The following is a 25,923-nucleotide window of genomic DNA, read 5'->3' as shown; positions in this document are numbered from 1 at the left end:
CCAATGACCCAGAGTTGCGAGGTTAACCAAAGATGAGAGTGCCACAAGACTGCCCCTTAATTTAATGTAAGGCAGATGGGATCTTGAACCTGGGCTGTAACACTAATGGCTCCCTTTTAAACTGAGCTCAAGACATTCAGTGAGCTGTAATTCCGTTCCAGAGGACCCCACACATGTGTGTTACCACATCTAATCTTTTTCCTTCACATTCACCTTCCCATTTTACCGGGAAGAAAAGTGAGAGGCTTGGGGTCCCAAGAAATGTGCCTGGGTAACACTTACTTATTTCCCTCCTCCTGAATTATTTCCTGAGTCCTGTGCATCCCCATTTCTAAGACATTCCAAGCCCCCCTCCACATCTATTCTCTACTGCCAAAGCCAAGCATACAGGAGGCCAGATAGAGACCAAGGGTTTCACAAGAAACTGATCTTTACTCAACAAAGTTCTACACAAGTGGAATCTCACGCCACCTCGGCGCCAATCCCCAGCACAGCACAGTAACAAATGGACAGACCCTGGAGCCCGTAGGAGGAAGAGGGTGAGGGGGAAGGAGGGATGTGGGACAAAGAGGGACTGCAGATCGAGGCCAGTCAGGGTCCGCAGCCCTGGGCAGGGGAGAGGGTTGAGAAGCTGAAACTTCGTTGTGCAAAAATCAACCAAAAATAAATTAAAAAATTAAATAGTTTTCTTAAAAAAAAAAAAGAAAGAAAGAAAAGAAAAAGAAGAGAAAGAAGAAAAGAAAGAAACTAGAACCAGGCTCCCCTTCCCTGAAGGTGGCTGGAGCCCCCCCATCCTGGGTGGAGAAGGGGTCACCAATCCCATCAGACACCCAATCCATCCACACACCCCAAGACCCAGCAGAGGATGCTCTAAAGAACTGGATTACCAGAAAATTAAATGGTACCTAATTTTTTTTTTTTTTTTAAACAAATGGCTTCCAGAGACCTGCTGGAGTTTCACAGGGTAGGGAAGCCAGCGGAGTTTATGGAATGTGCACCAAGTGCCCCTCGGAATAGAGGCAGGGCCCAACCTTGTCTGGGAAAGACAAAGGGCTATGATGGGGCTGGGTCCAGGGCCCTGTAGGGATGAACAGAACAAGCCCCGGGATGCAGGAATCCAGTCAAAGCCCACATAACCCCCAAAAGGCCCCCGAGAAAATTAAAAGTAGGGGAGGAGAAAAAGGAAAATAGTAAGGGGGCTGCAGGGCCCGGTTCAGTTTTGAGGCCAACTGGGAAGTAACCATGGCCCCCCTCTAGGGGCGCCTCCCACACAGTGACCGCATCCCCAGCCCATCCCAGAAGGTCCTCTAGAATCACTGTCCATGGGGTCTTCTAGCCCACTGGGAGCTGTGATGAACAGGGAGCCCCAGGGACAGAGAGTGGGGTCAAGAGGTGGACCACGTTCTCCTCCTCCAAAGGGCTCGATTTCCTTCTTGCTAGAACATAAGCTTTCATCCCTGATCCCACGGATTAAATGGCCCAGCCCCAGCCCTCAAGTTAAAACTCAGGCTGGAACCTGAGAGGAGGGCTCTCAAAACGGGCCTGCCCTTGAAACAGACTTGCTTATGGAGAGATGCAGGGGTAGGGATCAGCAGCTCTGGCTGCCCCCAGCTCTCTTCAGGAAAAAGACCCTGGCCCAGTGTCTTCAAAAGTCACTGGGGCACAGTGGTGGTGGTGGGGGTGGGGTGGGGTGGGGTGGGGGGGGGGAGGGCAGCCTCTGGCCAGACCCAGCCCCTCTGGCAGTCCCCTGCTCTTCTGGCTGGGACAGAGCAAGGAGGGGGGACACACAGGCTGCGGCTGCCACAGAGCTGGCAGGAAGTGTGCGGAGCAGGTCCCAAGCGTGCGCGTGCTGACTTGGGCGGCCCGGAGATGGCCGTCCTCGTCCCCCGCCCCAGGGTCCCAGCGGAGGCCCCCAACCCACCCAGCCCTCCCCAATCACCAATTCCGGCAAAACAGCAGAAGCTTCTTAAACTCTAGATGCAGGTTACACGGAAGGCCTTACGGGTTAACTCAGGGGTTCACTAATTCTACTGTCTCCATGCAGTCGGGGAAATGGTGGGGCGGCTGGCCCAGCCTGGCTGGCTGTGGCGCCGCACATGCGTGTGTCCACGTGTGCACATGTGAGTGGACGTGTCTCTACAAGGACCCCCCTCCCCGCCTGCTTTCCCCTCGCCTCATCCTAAGCCGGATTTGGTCGACCGTGTTGAATCTTCCCTCCCGCGAGGCTGGCCCACGTGGGCTGCCTGAGGTGACCCCGATGGAGAGCAAAGGGCCCTTGCTGCCAAGAAGTCCCCCCCCTCCCGTTTGTAGGATGAGTGTGGAGACCCCACCCACCTGCCCGCTGGCCGGCAGGCCACACACACACCCATGGCAGGTAGGTGGACGGGGAAGGCATCTGGATTTGGGTCCCGCTCACTCCTCCCTAACCCCCCTCGACCAGGGCACAGCGACTTCTGGACGCAGCGCGCTCCCCAGCAACCCCTCCAACGACGCAGACAGAAACCTGTGGGAAGAGGCGGGGGTCAGGGCCTGCGCTCTGCACCACCGCCCCCCCCCCCGACACCAACGGCCCCCCAGCATGCAGCCTCCTCACCTGGCGGTCGTGATGCTCGTCTAGACCCCATAGAAGGCAGCCAGCCTCTCCTTGAGCAGAGGCGGGAACTGCTCTGAGAACTGCTGCCAGTTCTCCTCCCCAACTTGGTCTTTGAAGCCGTGGAGAATCTGCGGGGAAGCAGGAGGTGAGGCGCGCCCCACAGCAGAGCCCTCTGAATGCAGCCTCTCCCCCCAAGAGGCTCCCCCTCCATCCCCCCACCCCACCGCCCTCTGCCTCCCAGGACGACATCAAGGCCAAGCAGGAGCTCACCTTATAAAACATGTCCCGAAGGTCGTCCTTCGGGCTCACCCAGGAGGCTACAGCGTCGCAGAAGAAAATAAAGTCCTGAAACGTGACAGGTCCTGTGTGAGGGGCCGCCCGAGCCCAGCCCCAGCGCCTTCCCTCTGAGCCCGGCGGCCCCGACCTGCACGACGCCCCCGGGGTTGACGCCTATCATCATGCAGATGCCTCGGAAGGCTGAGTCCTTCTCCTCGTTGTCCCTGATATTCCTGAGGGACGTGCACCTGTGGGGGAGGTGAGCGGCAGGCAGTCAGCTGTCGGGGCTGGGGCAGGGTGGGGATCTGTGGGGGGCAGTGGGTCGGGGTGGGGGGTGGTGGTGGGTGGAGCGGGGGTTCAGCAGGCGATGGGCTGTGACGGGCATCCGGGGGCGGACACAGGCCTGGGAACGGGTCAGGCCTGCCCCACCCGCCCCGCCGCCCAACCCGCCCGAAGTAGGCCCCACTCGGGCTGGGGGAGGGGACGCGGGGGGATGGGGTGTCACACACCAGGGCCGGATGAACTGCTGCAGCATGGGGGCCACCTCCTGTGGGCACACGTAGCCCAGGCGGCCGATGGTGATGGCTGGAATGGCAGAGGGACTCGTCAGGCGACCTGCAACCCCGAGCGGCCCCGGGACGGTACGTGGCGGGGCCTCTGGCACGAGGCACCAGCCCCGCCCCGTGGGCCCCAAGGGAATAGGCCCCACCAGGGTCTCCCCCCTGAGCCCAGCATCTTCCCTGGGGCTCTTCCAGAATCCCCTCTCGGGTCTTCCCAGACACCATCCCTGGTTCTTTCCCAAGGTCTCTTCACCGCTACCCTCCCGGCCGGGCAGCCCGAGTCCACGTAAGGGAACAGCAACTGCTCAGGCCTGGCGCCCACCTGTGTTTTCTAGCAGTGTCTTGGGCGTGTTGGGCCGGTTGATGATCTCCACCAGGTTGTTGAGGACCATCTGCACGTAGGGCTGCATCTCCGCCCCTGGGGGACCCGTCAGTCAGAGCCCCGCGGAGCCCACAGCACCCCTGCTTATCCCCAGCTGCACCCAGACATTGGCCAGCTGCAACCAGTGAGGGGACAAAGAATATCCTGCAGCTGGTGCCCCGCTCGGGACCCATAACTAACCAGGGATGGACCCACACCTCCCAAACACCAGAAGCTTCCCTGGAGTCACTGTTCAACACCAGCGTTAGGCCATATTACCCACAGATTCCCTGCGGGGAGAGGGGGAGGGAGGAAGCGGCCACAGTGTCCCCAGCAATCACAGTGGGCCTTTCAGCCAGCTGCACAGGGCGGGAGGTCACAAACAGTCCAAACAGAACCAGCTGCCCGTTCGGACTCTTTGGAAAAACCAACCACGGGTGCCCTTTCAGCCATCTGGCCAGGATCCCGGAGGAAACGAACTCAGAGAAGTCTCCTTGCACACCCCACCACAGTGGCCCTCAAGAAGCCCCAGGCCTCTCTTATGTGGACCTGTCAGGCTGAGCCCGGGTCCAGCCCCCCGAGGGGAACAGGCCATCGAGGAGTGAGGGGCGGGGACTGCCAGGGACTCACCCATCTGCATGCAGATCTCGCCGATGGCCCAGGTGGCATTGTTGCAGACAGAGATGAACTCGGGGTTCAGGTTGGTGCCCAGGATGGGCATGAACTCGGCTGGTGGGGAGGAAGAGGAGGGCTGAGCAGGAGGGCCAGCCAGGGCGAGCTCCTGGACCCAGCCCGGCCGACCCCATCAGACAGTACGAATACGACCCAGTTTGGTCACTGTCCTCCCAAAGTCATTTCTTCATCACTTGAGGCCAGAGTTGGGGTCATGGGGTCATGAAAAGAGGGGCGTCCTACCGATACAGGGCTTGACGTGGATGAAGCAGGCTTTGGTGAGATCTCCCAGGAGGGCAAAGGAGCTCTGCCGGACCTCAGGCATGGAGTCCTGGGGGTCAGAGCAGGGTCAGTGTGGCAAGGCTCCGTGCCCCCCAACCAGCTGGAGTCCTGACTAGTTCCTCAGGGTAGGGCAGCTGGGGGAGCAATCCCTGGGGCACAGCCTGACCCTGTCACTTCCCATCAGGGGCCCGGGCCCCATCTGTAAAGTTGGGACTCTGGGCACACCGAACCACAGTATACCCCTGCCTCGCTCGGGGTACCACTACGGCGGGGAGGAGTCCTAGCCACTGCCCACCCTGACACACCAGGCGTGAGTGTGTATAAAGCTAGGGGAGCTTCTGCTTTTGTATGTTCTTCCACTTTTTTTTTTAATGTCATGTCCTTGCCCAGCGTGGGGCTAGAACTCACAACCCTGATTGAGATAGAGAGTCACGTGCTCTACCGACTGAGCCGGCCAGGCGCCTCTCGTTTTTCTTTTTAATTTTCTCTGTCGTTAGCTTATTCGGTGAGATTTGAGTCACGTCTTACTTGAATCACTTTTTAAAATAAAGACAAGCACGTTTCTCCCCCGTGGGTCCCCTCGTCCAGATGTCCGCTCGGCACCCCAGGGCCTCGCATCACCACAGGAGGCTTGCCCCGCCGCCAGCGGGCTCACGGGGTGGGGGTGGGGGGCCACCCACCTGCATGCACTGGAACAGCAGCGTCATGATGTTGCTGCGGGCCACCAGCTGCTCCACGTGGCCGCCCAGGCCCTCGGCCAGGCCGCTGAGCAGGTCCAGCGCCACAATCATGAAGTCCTTGTCGGGGGCCTCGTACTGCTCAGGGTGCTGGGTGTACATCTGGGCAAAGACGGGGTGGCCGGGCAGGTAAGGGGAGCGGGCCAGGGCCAGGGCAGCCGCAGAGGAGCGCAGGGGCGGTGGGATGCTCACCATGGCCTGGGCCAGAGTCTTCTGCACCAGGGTGACGCAGCGCTGGTAGACGGGCTCGCAGTACGGCAGGAAGCCGCTCTGCAGGGCAGTGGCCACCGACGACAGGCACTGGTCGGGAGGAGGGCAGGAGAGGTGAATTCGGGAAGGATGGGGCGGGGCTTTGGGAGCCGGCCAGGAGCCCACCCACCTCCAGCAGAGGGAAGAGGTCCTTGTCTTCATCCTTGAGCTCGTTCCACTTCTGGATCAGCGGAGGCATCAGCTTCTGGATGTATTCCTGGAGAGAGAGCATGAAGTTGGGGCTTCCTGGGTAGGGGGGGGCAGCCTGGCACCAGCAGGGCTCCCTGTGACTCAGAGGCACCTACTGCCTGAGCGATGAGGTCTGAGCTCCTTGCTGTGGCTCAGGGGGCCCTATGAGGCCCTGCCATCCAGCCGGACCTCCAGGCCCCGCTCAGCAGCTCCCTTCTCACCGTCCCTGCCCCACCCGCCCCACTCCGCCCCGTCGGAGCCAGGGTCAGCCCCTCCTGGTTCCGGCAGGCCCCTGAGCTTCCCCAGCACAGCACTTACCACGCTGTCTCATAACTGTCTGTCTCCCCCACTAGACTGAGAGCAGGGCGAGGGCGGGGGCCAGGTCTGTCTGTCTGCCTGTTGAGGTCACGGCCATGTCCCTGGCGTGCGACACGGGGTCGCCGCCAGGTCACTGGCAGCAGAGGAGCACAGGGCTCGAGAGAGGGAGATGCTCTGGGGTCTCACCGGCTGGTTGAGGTGGTGGCCCACGGAGTCGGCCAGGGTGCCGATAGCGTCGTAGAGGATGAGCAGGTTCTTGTGCTGGTACTTGCCAAAGGCGAAGACAAGGGTGTCCAGGATATAGCTGAGGTAGGGCACCAGCTCCGTGCAGGCCTCCTCCTCCAGGGTGGCAAAGGCACTGGAGTGGGGAAGGGGTTTAGTGGGTGGCCACAGGTGGGGCTGGGCCTGTGGGGGACGGGAGGGGAAAGGGATGCCCTTGGGATCAGACAGTACGAATACGTGAGAAATCAGCGCGATGTCAAGATCACAAGCGTCATCACTTCCCAGAAGGCAGCTGGTGGGGCAGGGGTGGGGGCCGTGGGGGGCGGGGGGTCGAGGGTCACCTGCAGGCCGCCTCCTGCACCCTCTTGTTGCCATCCAGGATACGCTTGAGCAGCTCTGTCATCAGGGGCTTGAGGTGCATGTCGGGGGGCTGGCTGACCACCCAGTGGGCGTAGCGGCTCAGCGTCCAGCAGGCAATGGAGCGGACCAGGGCCTTCTTGTCCGACAGGCACTGGATGAGGTGCGGGATCAGCTCAGGCAGGTAGGGCACCATGCCCTGCATGCAGCCTGCAGGGACGGGCACAAGGGCAAGCCTGAGCCCCGCCGGAGCCAGCCACAGCCACCCTCCTGAGCAGAGCTCAGCAGCACCTAGCGCGGGGGGATGCTGAGGCCGGGAAGGCCAGGGTGGGAGGCGGCTTCCGAATCTGCCTTTCCCCTCCGTCGGCGCCACCCTGGCACAGTCAGTCACGGATTCACAGATGGCCGGGCAGCACAGTGACCAACGTGGATGGAAAACACTTTTCTTTCAATTTTTAAAATTTTATTTATTTTGGGGGGCGCCTGGGTGGCTCAGTCATTAAGCATCTGCCTTCAGCTCAGGTCATGATCCCAGAGTTCTGGGATCAAGCCCCACATCAGGCTTTCTGCTCAGCGGGAGCCCTGCTTCTCCCTCTCCCACTCCCCCTGCTTGTGTTCCCTCTCTCGCGGTGTCTCTCTGTCAAATAAATACATAGAAATCTTTAAAAAAATTTTACTTTTTTTATTTCACTTTTTTAAGTAGCTTGCATCCCCGGCTTGGAGCCCAGTGCAGGGCTTGAACTCACAACCCTGAGATTAAGGCCTGAGCTGAGATCAAGAGTCAGATGCTTGATCAACTGAGCCACGCAGGCACCCCTCTCCTTTTTTTTTTTTTTTAACTTAAGCTCTAAAGGGGCACTTGGGTGGCTCAGTGAGCTAAAGCCTCTGCCTTTGGCTCAGGTCATGATCTCAGGGTCCTGGGATCGAGCCCTGCATCAGGCTCTCTGCTCAGCAGGGAGCCTGCCTCCCCCTCTCTCTCTGCCTGCCTCTCTGCCTACTTGTGATCTCTGTCTGTCAAATAAATAAATTCTTTAAAAAAAGTAAATAAATAAAAATTAAAAAATAATAATAAAGTTAATAAATGAGAAACTTAGGCTCTACACCCAATGTGGGGCTCGAACTCTCGACCCTAAGACCAAGAGTCGCATGCTCCACTGACAACCACCCAGACACCCCAAGTACTTTTCTTCTAAAACATTTCTTAGATGTTTGTGAGTTTTCTAGTTTTCATCTTTTGGAAAAAAAAAAAAAAAACATAAACAGGGGCGCCTGGGTGGCTCAGTCGGTTGAGTGTCTGCCTTCAGCTCGGGTCATGGTCTCAGTGCCCTGGGATCGAGTCCCGCATCGGGCTCTCTGCTCCCTACTGGGTCTGCTTCTCCCTCTCCCACTTCCTCTCCACGATCTCTTGATCTCGCTCTCCCTCAAGTTATTAAAACAAAAAAAACAAGAAACTGTGACCGTTATCTCTTGTTCGGAGAACACAGGTAACAGCACACCACCTGATAATCCGAGACCCAAGATCTATTTTTACCAGTTGTGGGTCAATTCCTCTAAATTTTTTCCCATTAAAACCTTTTCCCAGAACCTTCAGGAAGCCCATGAGCATACACACACGTGACGTTACCGTAACACACGCTGCGCTTATCATACAAGGAAACCTTTCCTTAAATAAATTTCGAAAGCTCTCTAGGGTGAAGGCTCCTGCTGCCGGGCCTGAACCTCGCACGACAGGCCTGGACGCTGCGGTGCCTGCTCCCGAGTGACGCGGGTAACACGCCCGCGGGAGGGCCAGGAAGCAGTGTTATGGCGTAAACCGCCCCCATTTCCCCATCTGTGCGCCCCCACCTCATCAGGAGGGTTGCCTGTTGTTGCTGTTGTAGCCCTAACTGTGCCGACCCTTTCACAGAACTGCGGTCGGCAAGAATCAGAGGGAGGGCTTGCGTCGTGGCGCCCGGGGGTTCAGACCCAGAGGCGGAGGGGCAGATTCCCGTCCCAGAGCTGTTTGTCCGGGACTGAGCAGGCCTCCCAGAGAGAGAGAGAACCTGCTGGGCTCAGCCGGGCCCCACAGCTACGCAGCACAGCCCGGCCCCGGCCAGCTCCGGAGTGCCGCGCCAGCACGGGGCTTGAGGTCAGGCCCTCCCACGCCAGCGGGACACTCACCCTCAGCGATGGCGCCCAGCACCAGGATGCCCGACTCTTTGACCACCCACTCAGGGTGGAAGAGGAGTCCCTTGAGCAGGGGGAGTAGGTGCGGCAGCAGCTCCTCCCTGAAGACATTGGCCAGGACGTCCAGTGCGGCTGCCGAGCACTTCCCTGGGATGGGAGGGGAAATGAGGCGGCAGGTTCAGGGAAGCCCTTTTGGACAGGCTGCCAGCCTCCTAGACTGTAGGCCCCCAGGATCAGAGATCATGATGAGCATCTTCACCATCTGCTCTGAGTAGGCCTCTCATCACCTCCCGAGAGAGGCAGCCCCTGGGCTTGCTGCCCTCCCCCACCCACCCAGCCCCCACAGGCCGGGCCACGCACTCAGATTCCAGTCAGACAAAGCATCGTCATCATCATCGTCCTCCGCATCCTCCGAGCCATCGGGCCGCTCAGCCTCATGGGGCAGTGTCACTGTGCGGGACTTATGGAAACGTGGCTTGATGTCCTGCTCGCTGTCAGGGACTGCCTCGTCCTCCTCCACGTCCCCCTGTGGGGCCGGGCAGACCACTAAGCACCAGCGGGGCCCCCAGCCTCAATGCCCCGGCCCTCGCCTGCCCGTTCATGCCCAACAGTGGGCCCTGACTGACCTTGAGCAGAATGATGTCGATTTCTGAGTATTTCATCCCATTCACCAGGATGGGGATCAACCTGTTGGGAGAGATGCTGCTCATCGAGGGGGAAACGCTGAGCCAAGAAGCAACGTATGGAACTTAGGGGTATTATCCTGACCTAGTTTTAGCCACTGGGACTGAGACAAAATGGACACCACTCCTGGCTCCACAACAGGGTTCCTGACCCAGGCCTGGCCCTCAGGGAGTTCTAGACCTCTGAATACACCGAAAAGCTTAGGACAGTGGCTGCTCCCTAGCATACTGTAAGGCAAGGAGGACTTATGAGTCTTCCCCAGGATGGGCCAGGTCAAACAAGCCAATAGGCAGGGCAGCCGGTCTCCCCAGCTGGACCCCGTGCACCTAGGGACTGGAAACTTTGATTCATGACTCGGCAATAGGCAAGTGACCCAAGTTAGTCAAGGAGGGTCAGCCCTAGGACTTGTGCTGCAAATACTAGCTGAGACAGAATTTCTTTCCTCTGAGGTTCCTAAGCTTGAAGGTAGCAGAAAGCCACAGCACTACAGAGAAGGAAGGTCGGGCCTGATGACAAAGACAACGCAGAGTGTGTAGATCTGAGACCATAGTGATGTCTTTTACATCCTTTGAGCACCTGGATCCAGCTATACCTGAAGCCTCTGTCAACTTTTCATTTTTTTCACCTATAACTTACCTAATTTCTAAGTCACTAAAAACTACCACACTTGCTAAATAAACATATGCGGGGATAGAAAGTAAAGGGAGATAGAAAATACAGACTGAGGGTAACACAGCGGATAACCAGAGGGAAGGCAGAGCACAGCAAGGGACAGAGGCTGAGGCGGGGCAGAGGGCAGGAGTGGCACTCACTGGACCAGGTGGGAGGCCAGGACTTCCTTGCAGATGGGCTGCTCGGCCAGCGTCAGCCAGAACTCACAGGCCTCCAGGGCCACGTTCTCATCATGGTCCTGGGTTCTCTGCAGCATGTACTAGGGCAGAGTGGGAGAAAGGCTAAGGCCCGGTCCAGCCACGGGTGCCTCCCACAACCCACTGCCTGCCCCACAGCACGCGTGGGCCTGCCTGGCGGGGCTCACCTGGATAATGCTGTGCATGTGGGGGATGAGCCTGTCAATCCGCACTTCCAGCAGCATCACCAGGGCCCGGCACACGTTCTTCCGCACCTCAGGGTCATCGTCCACGGCCAGGGCGAACAGGTGCTGCAGGGAAGGTGGGATCAGCGGCAGCATGGCCCTCGGCCCTTGCCCTGCTCACCCCCGGCCCGGCAGCCCACCTCGATGAACGTGTCGATGTTGTCCATCAGCGCCTGGGCCCGGTCCATGATGAACTGGTTCACGCAGGCGATGGCATGGGACCTGGCAGGGAGCGGGCACCTGGGTCAACCCTGACTTCACCCCCTCCAGCCCCCTCCCCCCGGGGAATCACACCCACCGGATCTTTGGACTGCAGTGCTTGAAGAACTGTAAGAACTTGGGGATCATGATGTTGAGCGGCCTATTGAGGGCATCACTGTCCAGGAGCTCAGATGAGTCTTCGCAGATCTTCTGCAGGGCTCCGAAGGCTCCCTGAGCGGATAGGAATGGGCAGACAGCTGTGAACCCCGGTCCGTCCCAGCTCCCACCCAGGTGGGCCACAGCTAGTCACCTACCTCACAGGTGTTATAATCCTCCGAGTTGAGGAGGTTGCACAGCTGGGGCAGCAGCTCGGGCCACATCTGCAGCTCGCCCTTGGAAGCGATGGTGGTGATGAGAATGCCTGGGGCAGCCGGGAGAGGACGCTGCCTCAGGCTGGGTGCTGGGTGCGGGCCCGCAGCGCACTCCCTCCACGGGCTCACAGGCTGTCTGTGCGCAGTCCCCCAGAAGCCCTACCCACTCCTTTGGAGGTCCTCTGAGCCTTACTGTAAGCCAGCTCCGCTGCAGGCCCTGGGATGCAGCACAGAACTAAACATAAAATCCCTGCTATTGGGAGCTGTCTAGTGAGAGAAGTTTCAAGGTAAAAATAAATCAGCGAGGGGCGCCTGGGTGGCTCAGTCATTAAGCGTCTGCCTTTGGCTCAGGTCATGATCCCAGTGTGTTGGGATCGAGCCCCGCATCAGCTCCGTGCTCAGCAGGAAACCTGCTTCTCCCTCTCCCACTCCCCTTTCTCCCTCTCCCACTCCCCCTGCTTCTCTTCCCTCTCTTGCTGTGTTTCTCTCTGTCAAAAAAATAAATAAAATCTCGGGGCACCTGGGTGGCTCAGTGAGTTAAAGCCTCTGCCTTTGGCTCAGGTCATGATCCCAGGGTCCTGGGATGGAGCCCTGCATGGGGCTCTCTGCCTGCTTGTGATCTCTCTGTCAAATAAATAAAATATTTTAAATATATATATATTTATGTGTGTATATATAAAAATATAAATGTTTAAAATCTTTAAAAATGTTTGAAAAAAAAAGTTAAAAATAAATAAATAAAGACCTGGGAGGCTAGATGCTGAAAGCTAAGGGGGGGGAGTAAAGCAGAGAAGACGGCAGGCAAGGGCTGAGGTTGAGGGCAGCAATTTTTTTTTTTTTTAGTTTATTTATGTATTTATTTTTTCAGTAATCTCTACACCCAGCTTGGGGCTTAAACTTATGACCCCAAGATCGAGAGTCTCAGGCTCCTCTGGCCAAATCAGCCAGTCGCCCCATTTTAAAAATGGGTGGCTAGAACAGGCCTCGCCCAAGGTGATACCTTGCCATCTGAGCAAAGACCTGAAAGAGAGGAGGGAGGAGCTTTCCAATTCCCTGGGGCAAGACCGGCCTCTGGCCCAGGCAGAGGGAATGGCAGGTGCTAAGGCCTGGGGCAAGGGCAGGCCAGGTGCGCTCCAAGATGGGTGAGGAGCCAGAAGGCGGAGGTGGGGGCGGGCAGAGGGAGGTGGGGAGGGCTGAGAGGTGACAGGCGCAGGTTCGGCTGCCCATAAAGCCCTGGGGAGACTTGTAGAAGCCCACGGGCAGCCGGCAATAGGCATGCGCAGTGCGAGGGCCAAGAGGCAGCCGAGCTGAAGTAGGGTGAGGGCAGTGCAGAGAGGGTACTGGAAGCCAGGAGGTGGCAGTGTTTTCCCAGCAGGGATAACTCTGCCCAGCCATCCCTCCAGATGACCCTGCCTCCTGCTTCTGTTAGGGAAGATGTTACCTGCGCCAGGGAGACTATGAGGACTTGGGAATGAAGTCCCAGTCCCAGTCCCACCCCTGCCTGTGCAACCTTGGCCACATGGCCCAACCTCTTTGCGGCTCACTGGGGGATAAAAAAACACGCTACTAGGGCTACTGAAAGTTTCAATACCTTAATTCAAACACACTGCCGTAGTGAACTTGCTAAGTCCAGATCCTTCTGCTGGGGGTGTTGTCAGGCCTATGGGTAGCAGGCCCCAAGATCAGGACTTCTAGCAAGACAGTATCTAGCTCAAACTTATTACTATTTTTCTGTCTTTACTGCACATTTTTGACGTTGTGTTCCCTTTACTGCAAGCAAATGTCTTTTCGATTAAAAGTCATATAGAACTTTCTTCTAAAGACAACATTTTTTTTTAAGATTTTATTTATTTATTTGACAGAGAGAGATCACAAGTAGGCAGAGAGAGAGAGAGAGGGAAGCAGGCTTCCCGCTGAGCAGAGAGCCCGCTGCGGGACTCGATTCCAGGACCCTGAGATCATGACCTGAGCCAAAGGCAGTGGCTTAACCCACTGAGCCACCCAGGCGCCCTAAAGACAACTTTTAAAAGTTGACATTAATTTAAACAATAAAAACCGAAGTCGGCTGTATGTCAACTACACCTCAGTAAAGGTGGGAAAAGAAGCAAGTCAGTAACAAAAGAGCTGGGCTGGTGTTTCTCAGTTGCAAAGAGGCAGGGGGTAAAATTGCTGGAGAATTCTCAGTTGTCCTTTTCTTTTAAAAGGTTTTATTTATTTGACAGACAGAGAGAGATCACAAGTAGGCAGAGAGGCAGGCGGGGGGGTGGGGGTGGGGGGAAGCAGGCTCCCCGCCGAGCAGAGAGCCCGATGCGGCTCGATCCCAGCACCCTGGGATCATGACCTGAGCTGAAGGCAGAGGCTTAACCCACTGAGCCACCCAGGCGCCCCCTCAGTTGTCCTTTTGTTATCTTGCTCAGGCAGCCTTCCTGGGAGTCAGGAAGGTCCAAACACACACCAAGCTCTCATTTCACCTCATCATTACTGGTGAGAACTAGCTGAAAACACGAACTCCACAGGAGGGGGTGGGGGGCATGTACTTGTCTTCGAATGTGCTACACCCTCAGGATCTAAAAAGAATCCTGGATACTGAGTGACCGCCTCCAGAGTGGGAATGGCTGTCTTGGGAGGGAGTGGTTCAGAGCACAGACCAGCGCTGGTTGCTTCTGAGCTCTGCTACTTACCAAATAAGGCCCTTAACACCTCTGTGCCTCAGTGTCCTCCTCTGAAAAGTGGCAACCCACCAACAGTACTACCACCCACCGTACTGGAGCAGCCAGTGAATCGATGCCCTTAACATGCTGAAAAGCTCCTTCACTGGGAGTAAGAACTCGGGGTGCCACCCGCTCTCACCTATGGTGGCTCGAATGAGCGAAGAGGCATCGCCAATGTTGTTCAGGCACTCCTGCTTGATGAAGTCGGCCACGGGGGGCGGAAAGCTCTGATAATGTGCCTTCACGTTGTTCTTAAGGATGAGACCGCTGAGGGAGCGAGTTGGCTCATCTGGGGCAGGAAGGCAGAGGGTCAGGGGAGCACGGAGGAGAAAGAGGGGTCCCACCGGAGTCCAGGGGAGGCACTGAGAGCATACCTTCCGACTTGAGTCTGGTCAGGACAAAGATCAGGTAGTTGTTGAAGTCGGGAAACTGGTTCAGTTGTTTAAGTTTCTGCCAGGTTGTTAAGGGACTTGGGAGACAAGGGCCTTCCCCAGGTGGGTTCCCTTACTGTCGTGTAGCCAAAAGTCCTTCTGGCCACTGGGACCAGGCAGACAGCTCCTGAGACCCCACCCATCAAGCCCCGGGCCAGAAGAGCACAGCGCTGCAGGCACGCCAGTATCACCAGGCAGGTGGGAGTCAGCAGGCCGGCGGGAGAGCACGCCTCAGCTTCCCATCCACTCTCTCAGACCTGGCTGGAGCAGGAGAGGGTTGCCAGGGCCACTCTGTCCAACCAAGGCAGCTGCTACTCAGTCCTGCTCATAAACAGTCCCATGTTGCCTGCTTTTTTTAAAAAGAAGGGAATCTATGTTTTCAAGTAAAACTTGCTGATAGTTTAAATACCTTAAACTTTAACTTATTAAGTTTAACTAAGCATCGCCTGGGAAAACAGAAATGGTAACCACAAACCTAAGCAAAAACTAAATGCCAGCCCCCTCCCCCACAGGGCCACATTTCCTCTAGAAATGGGACCCAAGAATTCTAATCCCTAATTCTCTGCCAAAGCTAGCTCCTGCCTTAAGAGAGTCTGTGAACTTGGGAATTAGGGAGTCAAGCCCTTTCCCCTGGCCTTCAGGGGCTGTAGATGTCTGCCCTGTTCCCCCTAGACCGGGAAGGAAGGAAGGATACGTCCTGCACGATGCGCTGCGTGGCTGTGTTGGGCGACTGCGAGTCCTTGAGCAGCTGCAGGACCTGCTGCAGACCCTGCTCATCTGGCTGCCAGTCCATGGCGCAAGGTGAGCTGTTGGGGTAGGGGCCAGGGGTCAGCACTGGGTCCCAGGGGCCCCGTGTGAGACCCGGGCTGAGCCCCCGTGGAGGTGGCTGCAGTTGCAGCACAACGGGAGCGCCCTCGGCGGACAGGCGGAGGCTGCCGATCCACACCAGCCAAAGTGCCGGGTCCCCGCCAGCTGCGCCATCCACGACCGCGCAGTCTTGGGCTCGGGAGCGCAAGTGAGGGAATCTGGAAGCGGGCCGAGGGAGGCGGTGGTGGGGGCCGGCGGGGCCTCATCCGGCCCAGCACGGAGCCTTCGTCCCAGGGCGGCCCATGCCGCCTCCCCCCGCTGCGGGCGTTACGGCTTCCGCCAGCCTCACGGCCGCCAGGCAAGGCCCCAGCCACCTCTCCATCCAGGGGCCCTGCTCCAGACCGTGATAGCGCCCCTGTCCCCGTGATCTCCCTGGTCCAGACACAATCCCCAAAGAGCCTTCTTCTTCCGAAATCCAGCCCTCAAGCTCCGCCAGATCCCAGGCGCCTCCTCCGTCCCTGTCTGGCCCCTGAGCCTCCCAGATTGCACGGTCCCAAGGTACCACAGTCGTCCCGATTTCTGCCACCTCCCCTAATCCGTCCCTCCAAACGGAGCCGGTTGCCACACGCTCCTCTTTTTGGCCTAGCCAGACTCCATCCAGAGATTTCCCCTTAATTGAGTCCGAAGCAATCCCCGGACAGGTCCTAGTTGCCTCTCGGAATGAGAGCCAGCCAAGCCCGCCACCCTGTGAAAGAGGACCCCTGGACAGGTCCCTGTCGCTTTCCCCAATCAGGTCTGGCCAAGTCTACCCGCCACCACCACCTCCTGCCCTAGTCAGCATTAACTCCTGCTGGCAGATGTCTGTTGTTTCCCCCAATCAAGTTTGGACAAGGCCCCCACCACTTCTTCCGATCTCTGCAGCTTCCCTAGTTAGGCCTGGCCGAACACCTCCCGGAGCACTCCCCTCAACGGATCCTAGCGACGCCTCGAAGTCAGACCGAGCAAAGCCCTCTGGAACGAAGTCCGACGACCCTCCTTCTCAGGGTCCAAGAAGACCCCCAACTTTTCAATGAGACCTCACCCAACTAGATCCAACGAAAGCCCTGTCGAAATACCCCCCCAACACACACACCCGATCCTCGCGACATTCCCCAATCAGGCCCTAAGCAGTCCCCAGGCGCTTCCCCCAGATCCCCTCCAGCCCGACCCCAGCCGCCCCACTGGCCCGATTCTCGAAGCACCGGGGTCTAGCCCGGCTCCGAGGCCCCGCCCCCTAGCCCCGGCTCGGTTTCCCCCTCCCCCGCCCGAGCCCGTTCTCACTGCCTCGCGAATGGGGCCCAAACCAGGTTCTCGGCCTTTCCCGGTCAGGCGCGGCTCCGACGACCGGGCCGCGCGCAACGCAGATCCAGAGCCCCGGAAGGGTCAACGCAAGCCCGGGCTCAGCCGGTCGGACTTCGGGTAAGGCCCACTTACCCGGCCCCGGGTGGCAGCAGCGGCGCCGTGCGCTGCGGCTTCTCCTGAGACTCCCGCGGAAGGAGGGAGCCAAAGAGAGGGAATGAAAAAAAAAACGCGGCCGTGGATGAACCACGGCGGCTTCCGTACGCCGTTCAAATTGACCCAGCCGAGCCAATCGAAAGGCACAGCCGTAACACGTGGCCCGGCACGGGGGAGACCTAGGCCCCGCCAAGGCCGGGTCACGTGACCGAAGTGTTGGCGGCTCGCCGGGCCTCTCTGGCCGTTCGGTCTTCCCAGCGTCTCGTTTTCTCAGCGTCTCTCACGCCTGCCAGACAGCCGCTTCCTTGCTAGGAGCTTGGTGGCGCGTGGGACTTTCGGTATTTGGTGGGCCCGTGAACCTCTCGGCCACAACCAGTTGTGCCTTTCACCCCCTTCTCTACGAACAGAACTGGGCCTTTCCCCGCGCATCCGGAAGGTTCCTGAGAAGAGCACAGGTGTTCTCAAGGAAAGATCGGAGGGAATTCCTGAGCCTAGCGTGAATATTAGACCCCAGACACAAAGGAAGGACTAAGCCACACAAAGGGAGTGCCTAAGATAGGCTGCCTTCCTGCAGAAGCCTCTGCCACATTTTGTGTTATTTATTTTCCAGTAGTTTGATACTTTTTACAAGGATATGAGAAAAACCCACAAGGATATAAAATTCTAAACGAAATGAATCAACGCTGAAATGAAAGGCCTATTACCTTTCCCTACCTGAAGCTGAATGAGCTGAAACAGACCAGGAAATTTAGGCAAGGGCAGGGTCATCATGAAAGACATCTTCGAAATCCTTGCGCCATCTAAGAACAAAGCAGGGCGCCTCTTTTAAGAGTGGAGCAGCAGACGAGGGAGAAGCTAGAGACCCTGGGCCCTCGGTTTCCCCATCTCCTGGCCAGGCTGATAAACAGATAGGCAACCAAAAAAAAAAAAAAAAAAACAGGCAACCTAGGGCCACTCGGGAGTCTTAGTTTCCCGGCTAGTCAAATGGGTTTAAGACTAGTTTGCTGGGTTAGCGATCACCAAGTTAAGCATTACCAGGCCAGCTGCAAACTGTTCTTTGAAACTTGGCTTTTACCCTGAGAGTCTCAAGGCCATCCTTTCATTGTATTCAGCCACACCCTAAGCCAATATTTACTGAATTTAATCAACTAGGCCTCTAATCTCCAAGGACAACCCAGCCCTGCCTTGAGGAACTTTTTGGCTCCAGGAGTGGCAGGTCAGTTTTTGGTCCAGCCTGAAGGAAGGGGACTGGTTTCTCAGCCAACTTCCCTTAGCCAAAGTCAGTGCCCCTCTGTTCATTTATGGAAGAAAGGTACCTAATTCCTCTCCTGCCAGCCAGTACTGGGGCCTTCCAGACTTGGGAAGGGCCGGCTGGCGCCTAACGCCAATCGGAGACTTACTAAAGGAGTAATCGGGTTTTACTTATTAAAACCGAAACCCGGTGGAGAGACACGTGCAGAAAGCGGCCGCTCACGCATGCGCAATGGCCTTCCCGCGCACACCCTGAGGCGCTGGAACTACAAATCCCGTCTCACCGTGCGCCCGCGTCACCGCGCCTACGGATTCTGGCTATGGCTCAAAACCTTGTGGTTCTGAGAAACGCCCCCCCCTCCCCCCACCCCAGCTGAAGGTGGGCGGTGAGCTGAAGGAAGAGTGATATTGAGGGACTGGGACTGGAAGTTTCGGGAGGGGGTGCTAATGGAGTTTTCTGCTCAGTGTTGGGAGTTGCCCCAGATAAGGGTCAGATGGGAAGAGGGCTGGAGATGCGCGAGAGAATTTAATGCTCACCCTCTCCTGTTTATGTGTCAAGTTTCCAGTGGTCCTGCGCAAGCCTCAGGAGCGAAGAGAGGCAGAATAAAGTGACCCTTGCTGTCTTTGTGGTCCACGACACTAGCCCTCGTATAATCACAGAAGTCTTTCTTCCTACTCCCAGCTAGTGGATTTAAGTTCCGATTCCAGGCTTTTCCCCCATTTCTTTACTTTTGTTTTTTAAGTAGGCTCCATGCCCAGTGTGAGGCTTAAACTCACGGCCCTAAAATCAAGAGTTACGTGCTCTACCGACTGAGACAGCCAGGCACTTCATATCCCTATTTCTTAAGCACCTACTTTACTGCCTATCATAACAGCCCTGTACACAGCAAACTTATTCCAAACTAGAAGCGCTCGGTACAAAAAAGAAAATCAGGGAGCCGGTGCCCAACCGTGAATCTGAGATGGGAGACAAAGTCCTCTCCGTTTACAACAGCCTCCCTGTCCGAGCATCTCTTCACAGGGCACCCGCGTTTAAAGGTCACCATTTCTCAAACAGGTCCCCCAACCCAAGCCAACTGCTTCACTCGGAGAAACAATGACAGCTGTTTTAAATAATGTCAGAGTTAATGTTGACTTTCAATATTGCCGTTATTTTAGAACTTGACTGTAGAGATGCTTCCGTATTCTACCCCTATTATTTATTTATTTAAGAAGGTGAGAGAGAGAGAGCACACAAAGGGAGAGGGAGAAGCAGACTCCCTGCTGAGCATGGAGCCTGATGTGGGGCTCTATCCCAGGACCCTGGGATGGTGACCTGAGCTGAAGACAGACACTTAACCGAATGAGCCACCGAGGCACCCTTACCCCTGTTTTAGACATGAAGAACTTAAAACACAGAAAGGCTGTTACTTACCCAAGATCACGCAACTAACAGGCACCAGAATAGTTTGAAGCTGCAGCTGTGTGACTCACCAAACCCTGAATTCGATTGTCCTCCCCTTCAGACTTTCCCCAGGTCAGGACGGGTGAATGTAGTGAAGGGTGATGCTGGGACTCCATCAGCTCCTCCTGCCTCCTGACACTCCAGAAAAGAGGCTGAGCTGCTGCAGGGGCGACCTACTTCTCCCACTTGTGTTTCTTTTTAAAGATCCAGCGGCTGCTGGTGCCTTTGAGGAAGGAGGTAAGGGTGGCGCATTGGCTGCCTATGTCCCCTCCCCCAACACTACATCCCCAAGGCTAAAGTTACATCTGGGCCAGTTCACCAACCCCAAAGTGGGAGGGAGAGACCTTTGAGCCAATGTGGAAAATATTAAATCAGACAAGCCTAAGTGTATTAGCCAGGAATGAGAGGGGCAGGTCTCCTGTTCCAAAGCCTGCTTGTGCTTTTCTCTTTAACAAGCCAGGCCATCTTTCAGCTCAGGGTCTTTGTACCTGTTCCTTTGGCCCTGAATACCTCCAAGGATCATCTTTAATGCCTTCAGAATTAGGAGAAGCGTTACCTTCTTAACAAGGCCATCCCTGACCAACTTAAAATTGCCATCTCTCCCATTGATCTTGGTTCCCCTTTCATACCTCTCCCCCCCCATAGAATGTATAACCGTTTGATGTGTTCTGTGTTCTAGTTTGTTTCCTCAACTAGAATGTTAGTCCCACTGGAACAAGGAGTTTCACCTGTTTTGGTGCTTAGTATTTGGAATGCCCCACCCAATTTCCCATAGGCCGGAGCTGGCAGTCTGAGGCCAGGTGGGTACCATACTACCTCTGCCTACACGGGTCTCAGGTACCAGGTGGCCATCATGATCCTCCTGATGGATGGGGATGGGAGCCTGAATCTGGGATGGGCAGGGGTGGCAAGCTGCTCGGCATTCCTGCATGGGAAGGTCTGGGAGGTGAGCCCATGGCTGGGGGACCCACATGTGGCTCCAGGTCTAGAAGGTTTGAGAAGGGAGGTTTGGGAGGCAAGGACCTCTTAAAACATTTGTGGGCTCAGTGGGGGAATAGGCAGCTAGGCAGTTTCCAGGAAGGCCCAGAAGTATAAGGAACACTAAAGGGGCACTAGGGAAGTCAGGCTTCCCTTAGGACACCCCGTCCCCTGACATGTCAATAATCATGTTCTGCAAGGTGGTGTTTGTGCTCCTTCTGATCATATATATACAAGGGTGGGGTCAACCGAGCCTCACTGGAGGGGCTGCAAGAGCAACCCCACCAAATCCAGATCCCAGCCCTCCTCACCTCAACCACCAATACACCACCACCTCCCCTCCCGCAATCATGGCCCAGCCTCATCTCCAAGTTCTACCCCAGCAGCCAGAGAGTGCCTGTTAAGACAGACAACACGTAACCTATTGCTCCTTAGCTCGTACTGTCCCCCAAAGGAAGACTTTCTCTTACCAAGAATGAAGTCCCAAATCCTGACCCTAACAGACAAGGCTGTGTATATAATCCACACCCTATCCTCATTCTTAGGTCCAGTTATGTGGGCCACCTTGAAGCTCCCCACAAAGGCCACACATTCTCCCACCTGTTTTTACACTGGCTGTTCCCTCCACCTGCTTCCTCACCTCCCTAAGGACTCAGATCAGATGTCAAGGGAAATAGACAAATTTCCCCTAGCCTCTACCCTGTATTTCTTCCCAGTCACCTCCCAAAATGGCTTCCCCTTTTTGTTCGTTTCCTTCCAGGAGGGCAGGGAGTATACATGGTCTGTTCTTTTCACTCTTATGGCCCCAAGGTCCAGAACAGCACAGGCACACAGTAGGCATTCATGTCAGCTGAATGAAGAAACGGACAGTTCTGGCCCAGCCAAATGGGGCCGTGATGGGGCACTGAGCATGAGCAGCAACACTGCGGCTTTCAGGGGTAGGGGGAAATGGGTCCTGAGGAGAGTCCCATCACCAACAGGAGGGGATGCACCCCTGTCTGCCTCACACTCCCAAATAAATCCCTCACCAAGCCAGACCCAGGACCAGGTGTAGAACTGGGCAATGGGAGGAGGGAGTGCTGAGGGTGGAGAACAAAGAAGGCAAACCAAGCACACAGCTCCGGCACTAAGTCAAGTTCTTTACTTCCCAGAAGTGATGGCTAAGGAGGGGTGGGGTGGGGTTGGGGTGAGGAAGACAGAAAGAGCCAGAGACAGCGAGGAGGTGGGAGGAGAGGGGACAGTAAACCACTGTTCTATAAGTCTCAGGAGGCAAGTGCTCAAGGTAAAAAAGAGTCCTGGAGAATCATCCGCGGCTGCGGGAAGCATCTCGATTTCCTTCTGTGTAGAAGTCCTTGCGGGGAAAGGCTGCCGCCGCTGCCGCTGCATTAAATAGTTATGTACATCGCAGAGAGTCCCAGGCCGTAGGCAGGCAGGGGAAGGGGGTCATTTCACCAGGGGCCGAGTTTTATCATCATCGCCACACTGATGGGCTTTGTACTTTTTCACCTCTGCCATGTACTTGGCCCATGCATCACCTTTACTTGTTAATACCTGTGGGTGGGGAGGGGGGCATATAGGGGTTGCAAGAGGATACCGAGGCGGCCAGGAACTGGGGTCAGGACTGTCCTGAGACAGCTGACCCCCCCCCCCCGCCCGCCACACACCCACACCCACCCTGCATCACCCTTAAGGTCCTGGGTTTGAGGTAAAGATATGCAGACTCAGTTTATCTGGGAATCCTGTTGAAAGCCTCCTCCCCCACCCAGCCCCTGCATCCAAGGCCCGGGGGGGTTGGACAGAGGGGGAAAGGGCTCAGCCGCCAGGCACTAAGGCTGGAAGGGAAAGGCACCGCGGGTGGCCCCCCACAGCCAGCCTGCTCACCTCATCCTCCGTCTTCTGCTTCTTGGCTACTATTCCCGTCTTGAGGGCTAGTTTGTTCCCGCCTCTGCGCTTGCCCACCTGGGTGAAGGGACAGAAGACTGCAACGGTTACAGGAGCCGGGCCCGCCCTTGGCGGCGCTGAGGCCCACTACACCTTCCTAGCCCGGCCCGGTGGCCCGTCCCGACGCCGCGCCCAGCTCCGCCAGCCGGCCAACCTGCGCAGCAATCAGAGAGGAGCACACGCGATGCTTAGCGCCTGCCCTGGGCCCATGATGCCTTGGCAGTCGTGGGCCCCTGGGCTGCCCTCCCCAAAAGCAAGAAGAACCCCCACAGGCTGTCCTCTCTCTCCAGGCCGAACCCTCCCCCTCCCCTAGCAGGGACCACACAGGCAACAACAGTTCCCTTTACTGAGCACTCACTGTATGCTAAGCTCTGTGCCAAGTACTTTCGATGTATCATCCTTCACTTTCACAGCTGCCCTAAGAGGAAGGTTACAACCATCCCCATTTTGTAGATGCGGGAACACCTTTGAGAAAGAAGAGGGCCTACCCTGGTTGGCAGCAAACAACGGAACTGGATTCAGGATCAGATGGGTCCAAGCCACAGAGCAGTATCCTTACCTACCAAATGACACTGTCTCCCCGGCACCAAACCTGGCCTCTTTAAGGGTGCCCCTTGGTGAAGAAAAGAAAAAATCAGTGACAACTACTGCTACTCCCACTCACAAAGAGTCACTCAGCCTCCACCTCTGGTTCTTACACCAAGCCAAGAACCTAGGTCCTGACACACTCTCTTCTGCCAACATAAGTCTCACTCCAGACCTCATCCTAGTCCTCCTTCTCCAACCAACTGAGCACTCTGTGTCACAGGCAGCAACAGGCTTCACAGGCTTCATCCCATCTCTACCCCTCCGCCAGGCATCAAGTAACCTGTGCTGCTGGGACTATCCCTACTCACTTTTAACAATGAAGAAAATGGAGAAGTTAGATCACTTGCCCAAAATCACACTGTTAGCGCTAAGACCTGACCTCCAGCCTGTTACTCTCAAGTCAACACTTTTCTCCACACCACAGGGACTTGACCTCTGAAAAAATTAATATCTGGGCTGTGAATTAGCTACCTCCCCCCCCCTTTTCTTTCTTTCTTTTTTCTTCTTTTTCTTTCTTTTGGTTGTTAAATTTTTAAGTGTGTCTTTTTTTTTTTTTTAAACAGGCTGTACACCCAACATGAGGCTTGAACTCTAGACCCTGAGATCAAGAGTCGCATGTTCTACTGAGCCAGCCAGGCGCGTTCACGGATTCGATCTCAATACCAGAAACAAAGCAAGCTCAGAGTTGACCATCAATATAGTTGCCATTTATTTAGCCTAGAGTTTCTTGACTTCACACTAGCGACATTTTTAACTGGATCATTTCTGTGGGCGGGGGGCTATCCTGTGCATTGTAAGACGTTGAGCAGCATCTCTAGCCTTTACCCAGAGATGTCAACAGCACCCCTCCCCCAATTCTGACAACCAAAAATTTCTCCAGACTGCCCAACTGAAGGGGTTTGGGAGGGGGCGGTGTTCACTCCCAACTAAAAACTACTGGTGGTTTAGCCCCTTCTATAAGACAAAGCCAGTACTAACCTCCGGGATGGCCTTACAGAACCCTCATCACATCACAAGATGCGATGGTAACCATATTTGCAAATGGGAAAATTGAGGGTAGGCCAGCCCAGACACTCCAGGAAAGCAACAATCTTGTCATGGTCAACACGGCACATCCAACACCCAGCACAATGCTCAGCATAAGGTATGGTGCTCAATAAATGGACACTGGAGGAATGAGACTCAGGGAAATGGAGCAAATTTCCTAAGGTCACACAGGAAGCTCTGAGTCTCCAATCCACAAAGCTCAGATTCCAGATTTGAATTTGCCCCTCTTCCCCATAGTGGGAGATGGTCCCAGTACCCAAGTTTAAGTGCCACTGAAATAGGAATCCCGGAATCCTGATTTCCCCATCCCCGGAGCGCTGTTCCGAATGCAATTCCCCGGCTCCCGGTCCCCGCGGGCGGGCGCGCGGGCCCAGGGGGGTCCCCACCCCCGCCCCCAGACCTCTCGTCGAGAATCCAGGTTCCGGATCCTCAGCGGGCGACCGGACGGCCCTCTCACCGGGGCCGGAGGGTGCACCTGGATCCCGATACCCTTTCTCGGGCCCCGATTCCCTCTGCCAAGGCAGGCCCTGGCGCCCGCCCCCACCCCCGCGGCTCCTTACGAAGCTGAGCGTGGGGCCCGGGCCGCCCTTCCTCTTCAGATCCCCAGGGCCCGCGGCGGCAGCGGCGGCAGCAGGCTGGTCGGGTCGCGGCGGGCCCGGGGGCGGCTCCTCCTGCCGCTGCCGCTGCTCCTCCTCCATCTTCCGCTTGAACAGCTCCAGGAAGCTGCCGTCGTTGGCGAACAAGTTCACACCGCCCGACACTGGGCTAGAACCCGCGCCCGACGCTTCCTCGTCCCCGCTCTCGGGCGACGTCCCGGGTCCCGACTCAGCCCATCGGCTCCCGACGCCGCCGCCGCCCGCGGGGCCCGGCGCCTCCCGGCCGGGAGGCTCCGCCCGTCTCCCTCGGGCAGCCATTTTGTCGCCAGGTGCCTCGCAAAGGACTCCGGGAAGGCGGCTCCAGCCCGGCGCTTGGCGCCCGACTTGCCCTGTCCCGGGCAATGCATGCCGGGAAAAGCGGTCTGGGCCTCAAGCGTCCGCAGCGGGGGCGGAGTATAAGGGGCGGGGCGAACAAGGGGGTAAAACCTGACGCCAAGGGCCCGCCGAGCCAGCCACGCGGATTTTTATAATCCAGCTAGAATTGGGCAGGCGTTAAACGCAGGGTCCCCGGGAAGGGAACCATTGTCTGGGACTGGGACTGTGGCTGGCTCTCCGGAGTGAAGTTCCCACTTGAAACTGGGAGCACATTACCTTTCCGGGGCTCCCTTCTTGCACCAGAGATAATCTCCCTTCTGGCCCCAGGGTTAATCTCTGTGAGGGAAAGGACCCCGTCTGAGAGTGTGTGTTCAACTGACACCTCGAAACCGAAGTCCCGAACTCGGTCTAGAGGGCATATCTAGGCTAAGCACACACCACCCCGAACAGAAATGGGGATGTCTCTGGTTTGGTTGGGTACCTGCCTCTGGAACGGAGCTCTCATTTGGGAATGGGAGTACAGCTGGCTTTGTGGAGGTGGGGTCCCCACCTGAAAATAAGGATGTTATGGGCTGAAGTGCTCCAAAAAACTCGCGGGCATTTTTTTTTACTACAGTCTATCTAAGGTTAAGAGTGTTCGCCAAAGGCCTGGGACCCAGCGGTATTCCTGTCCAGGACAGAGGTTCAAACAGAATTCGCTGGAATCTCCCCTCGAACAGAGAGCAAAGTGAGAGAAGGCTTCCGGGAATAGGGGCCCTTCGGCGACGAGGAGCGCAGTTGCAGGTGTGGTCTCTGCCCTGGCCTGCCCGGCATGGGGTCAGGGCGCCCTGGACGAAGATCTATAGACTTCGCCCACAACCAGAGTTACTCTCCCTCTAGCCCACTTGCGGTGCAGGGACCTGTCTTCGGCCAACTAATCGGTTTGTCTG

General features: G+C 56.7%; 2 protein-coding genes across 4 annotated transcripts; both read right to left on the bottom strand.

Moving 5' to 3' along the window:
- Window positions 1-412: 412 nt before the first annotated feature.
- On the bottom strand, window positions 413-16,836 carry TNPO2 (transportin 2). Of its 2 annotated transcripts, none has more exons than XM_080806470.1 (25): window positions 16,754-16,836; window positions 15,168-15,279; window positions 14,417-14,492; window positions 14,182-14,331; window positions 11,275-11,381; window positions 11,058-11,191; window positions 10,900-10,981; window positions 10,703-10,825; window positions 10,479-10,597; window positions 9,609-9,669; window positions 9,343-9,508; window positions 8,977-9,129; window positions 6,801-7,026; window positions 6,424-6,595; window positions 5,861-5,947; window positions 5,674-5,781; window positions 5,425-5,583; window positions 4,706-4,793; window positions 4,421-4,519; window positions 3,752-3,847; window positions 3,379-3,484; window positions 3,018-3,117; window positions 2,864-2,938; window positions 2,594-2,721; window positions 413-2,503 (listed from the first exon to the last, which is right to left on the bottom strand). In XM_080806470.1, the coding sequence occupies exons 2-24, from the start codon at window positions 15,264-15,266 to the stop codon at window positions 2,614-2,616; spliced, it is 2,694 nt and encodes an 897-aa protein (XP_080662596.1). In that variant the 5' UTR covers window positions 15,267-15,279; window positions 16,754-16,836; the 3' UTR covers window positions 413-2,503; window positions 2,594-2,613. The 2 variants fall into 2 exon arrangements, with proteins under 2 accessions (XP_080662596.1, XP_080662597.1); XM_080806471.1 differs by having other exon boundaries at window positions 3,379-3,454.
- Window positions 16,837-21,566: 4,730 nt separating this feature from the next.
- On the bottom strand, window positions 21,567-25,013 carry TRIR (telomerase RNA component interacting RNase; the record flags this gene model as incomplete). 2 transcript variants are annotated; one of them, XM_080806452.1, is made up of 3 exons in its annotated part: window positions 24,584-25,013; window positions 22,329-22,406; window positions 21,567-21,998 (listed from the first exon to the last, which is right to left on the bottom strand). In XM_080806452.1, the coding sequence occupies exons 1-3, from the start codon at window positions 24,935-24,937 to the stop codon at window positions 21,891-21,893; spliced, it is 540 nt and encodes a 179-aa protein (XP_080662578.1). In that variant the 5' UTR covers window positions 24,938-25,013. The 2 variants fall into 2 exon arrangements, with proteins under 2 accessions (XP_080662578.1, XP_080662579.1); XM_080806453.1 differs by lacking the exon at window positions 21,567-21,998 and having other exon boundaries at window positions 22,330-22,406; window positions 24,607-24,985.
- Window positions 25,014-25,923: the final 910 nt, after the last annotated feature.

This window comes from Martes martes, assembly GCF_963455335.1.
Source record: "Martes martes genome assembly, chromosome: 1".
NCBI classification, from domain to species: domain Eukaryota; kingdom Metazoa; phylum Chordata; class Mammalia; order Carnivora; family Mustelidae; genus Martes; species Martes martes.
The sequence above is the reverse complement of the archived record's forward strand: the minus strand, read 5'-3'. Positions and strand labels throughout refer to the sequence as shown.

Coding starts and splice junctions, on each gene's coding strand:
- TNPO2 (XM_080806470.1), bottom strand. CDS start 15,266: ATGGACTGGCAGCCAGATGAGCAGGGTCTGCAGCAGGTCCTGCAGCTG. Junction 9,670..10,478: donor CTGGCCTCCCACCTGGTCCA/GTGAGTGCCACT, acceptor CTCTCCCAACAG/GTTGATCCCCATCCTGGTGA. Junction 7,027..8,976: donor GCTGGGCGCCATCGCTGAGG/GTGAGTGTCCCG, acceptor CCGTCCCTGCAG/GCTGCATGCAGGGCATGGTG.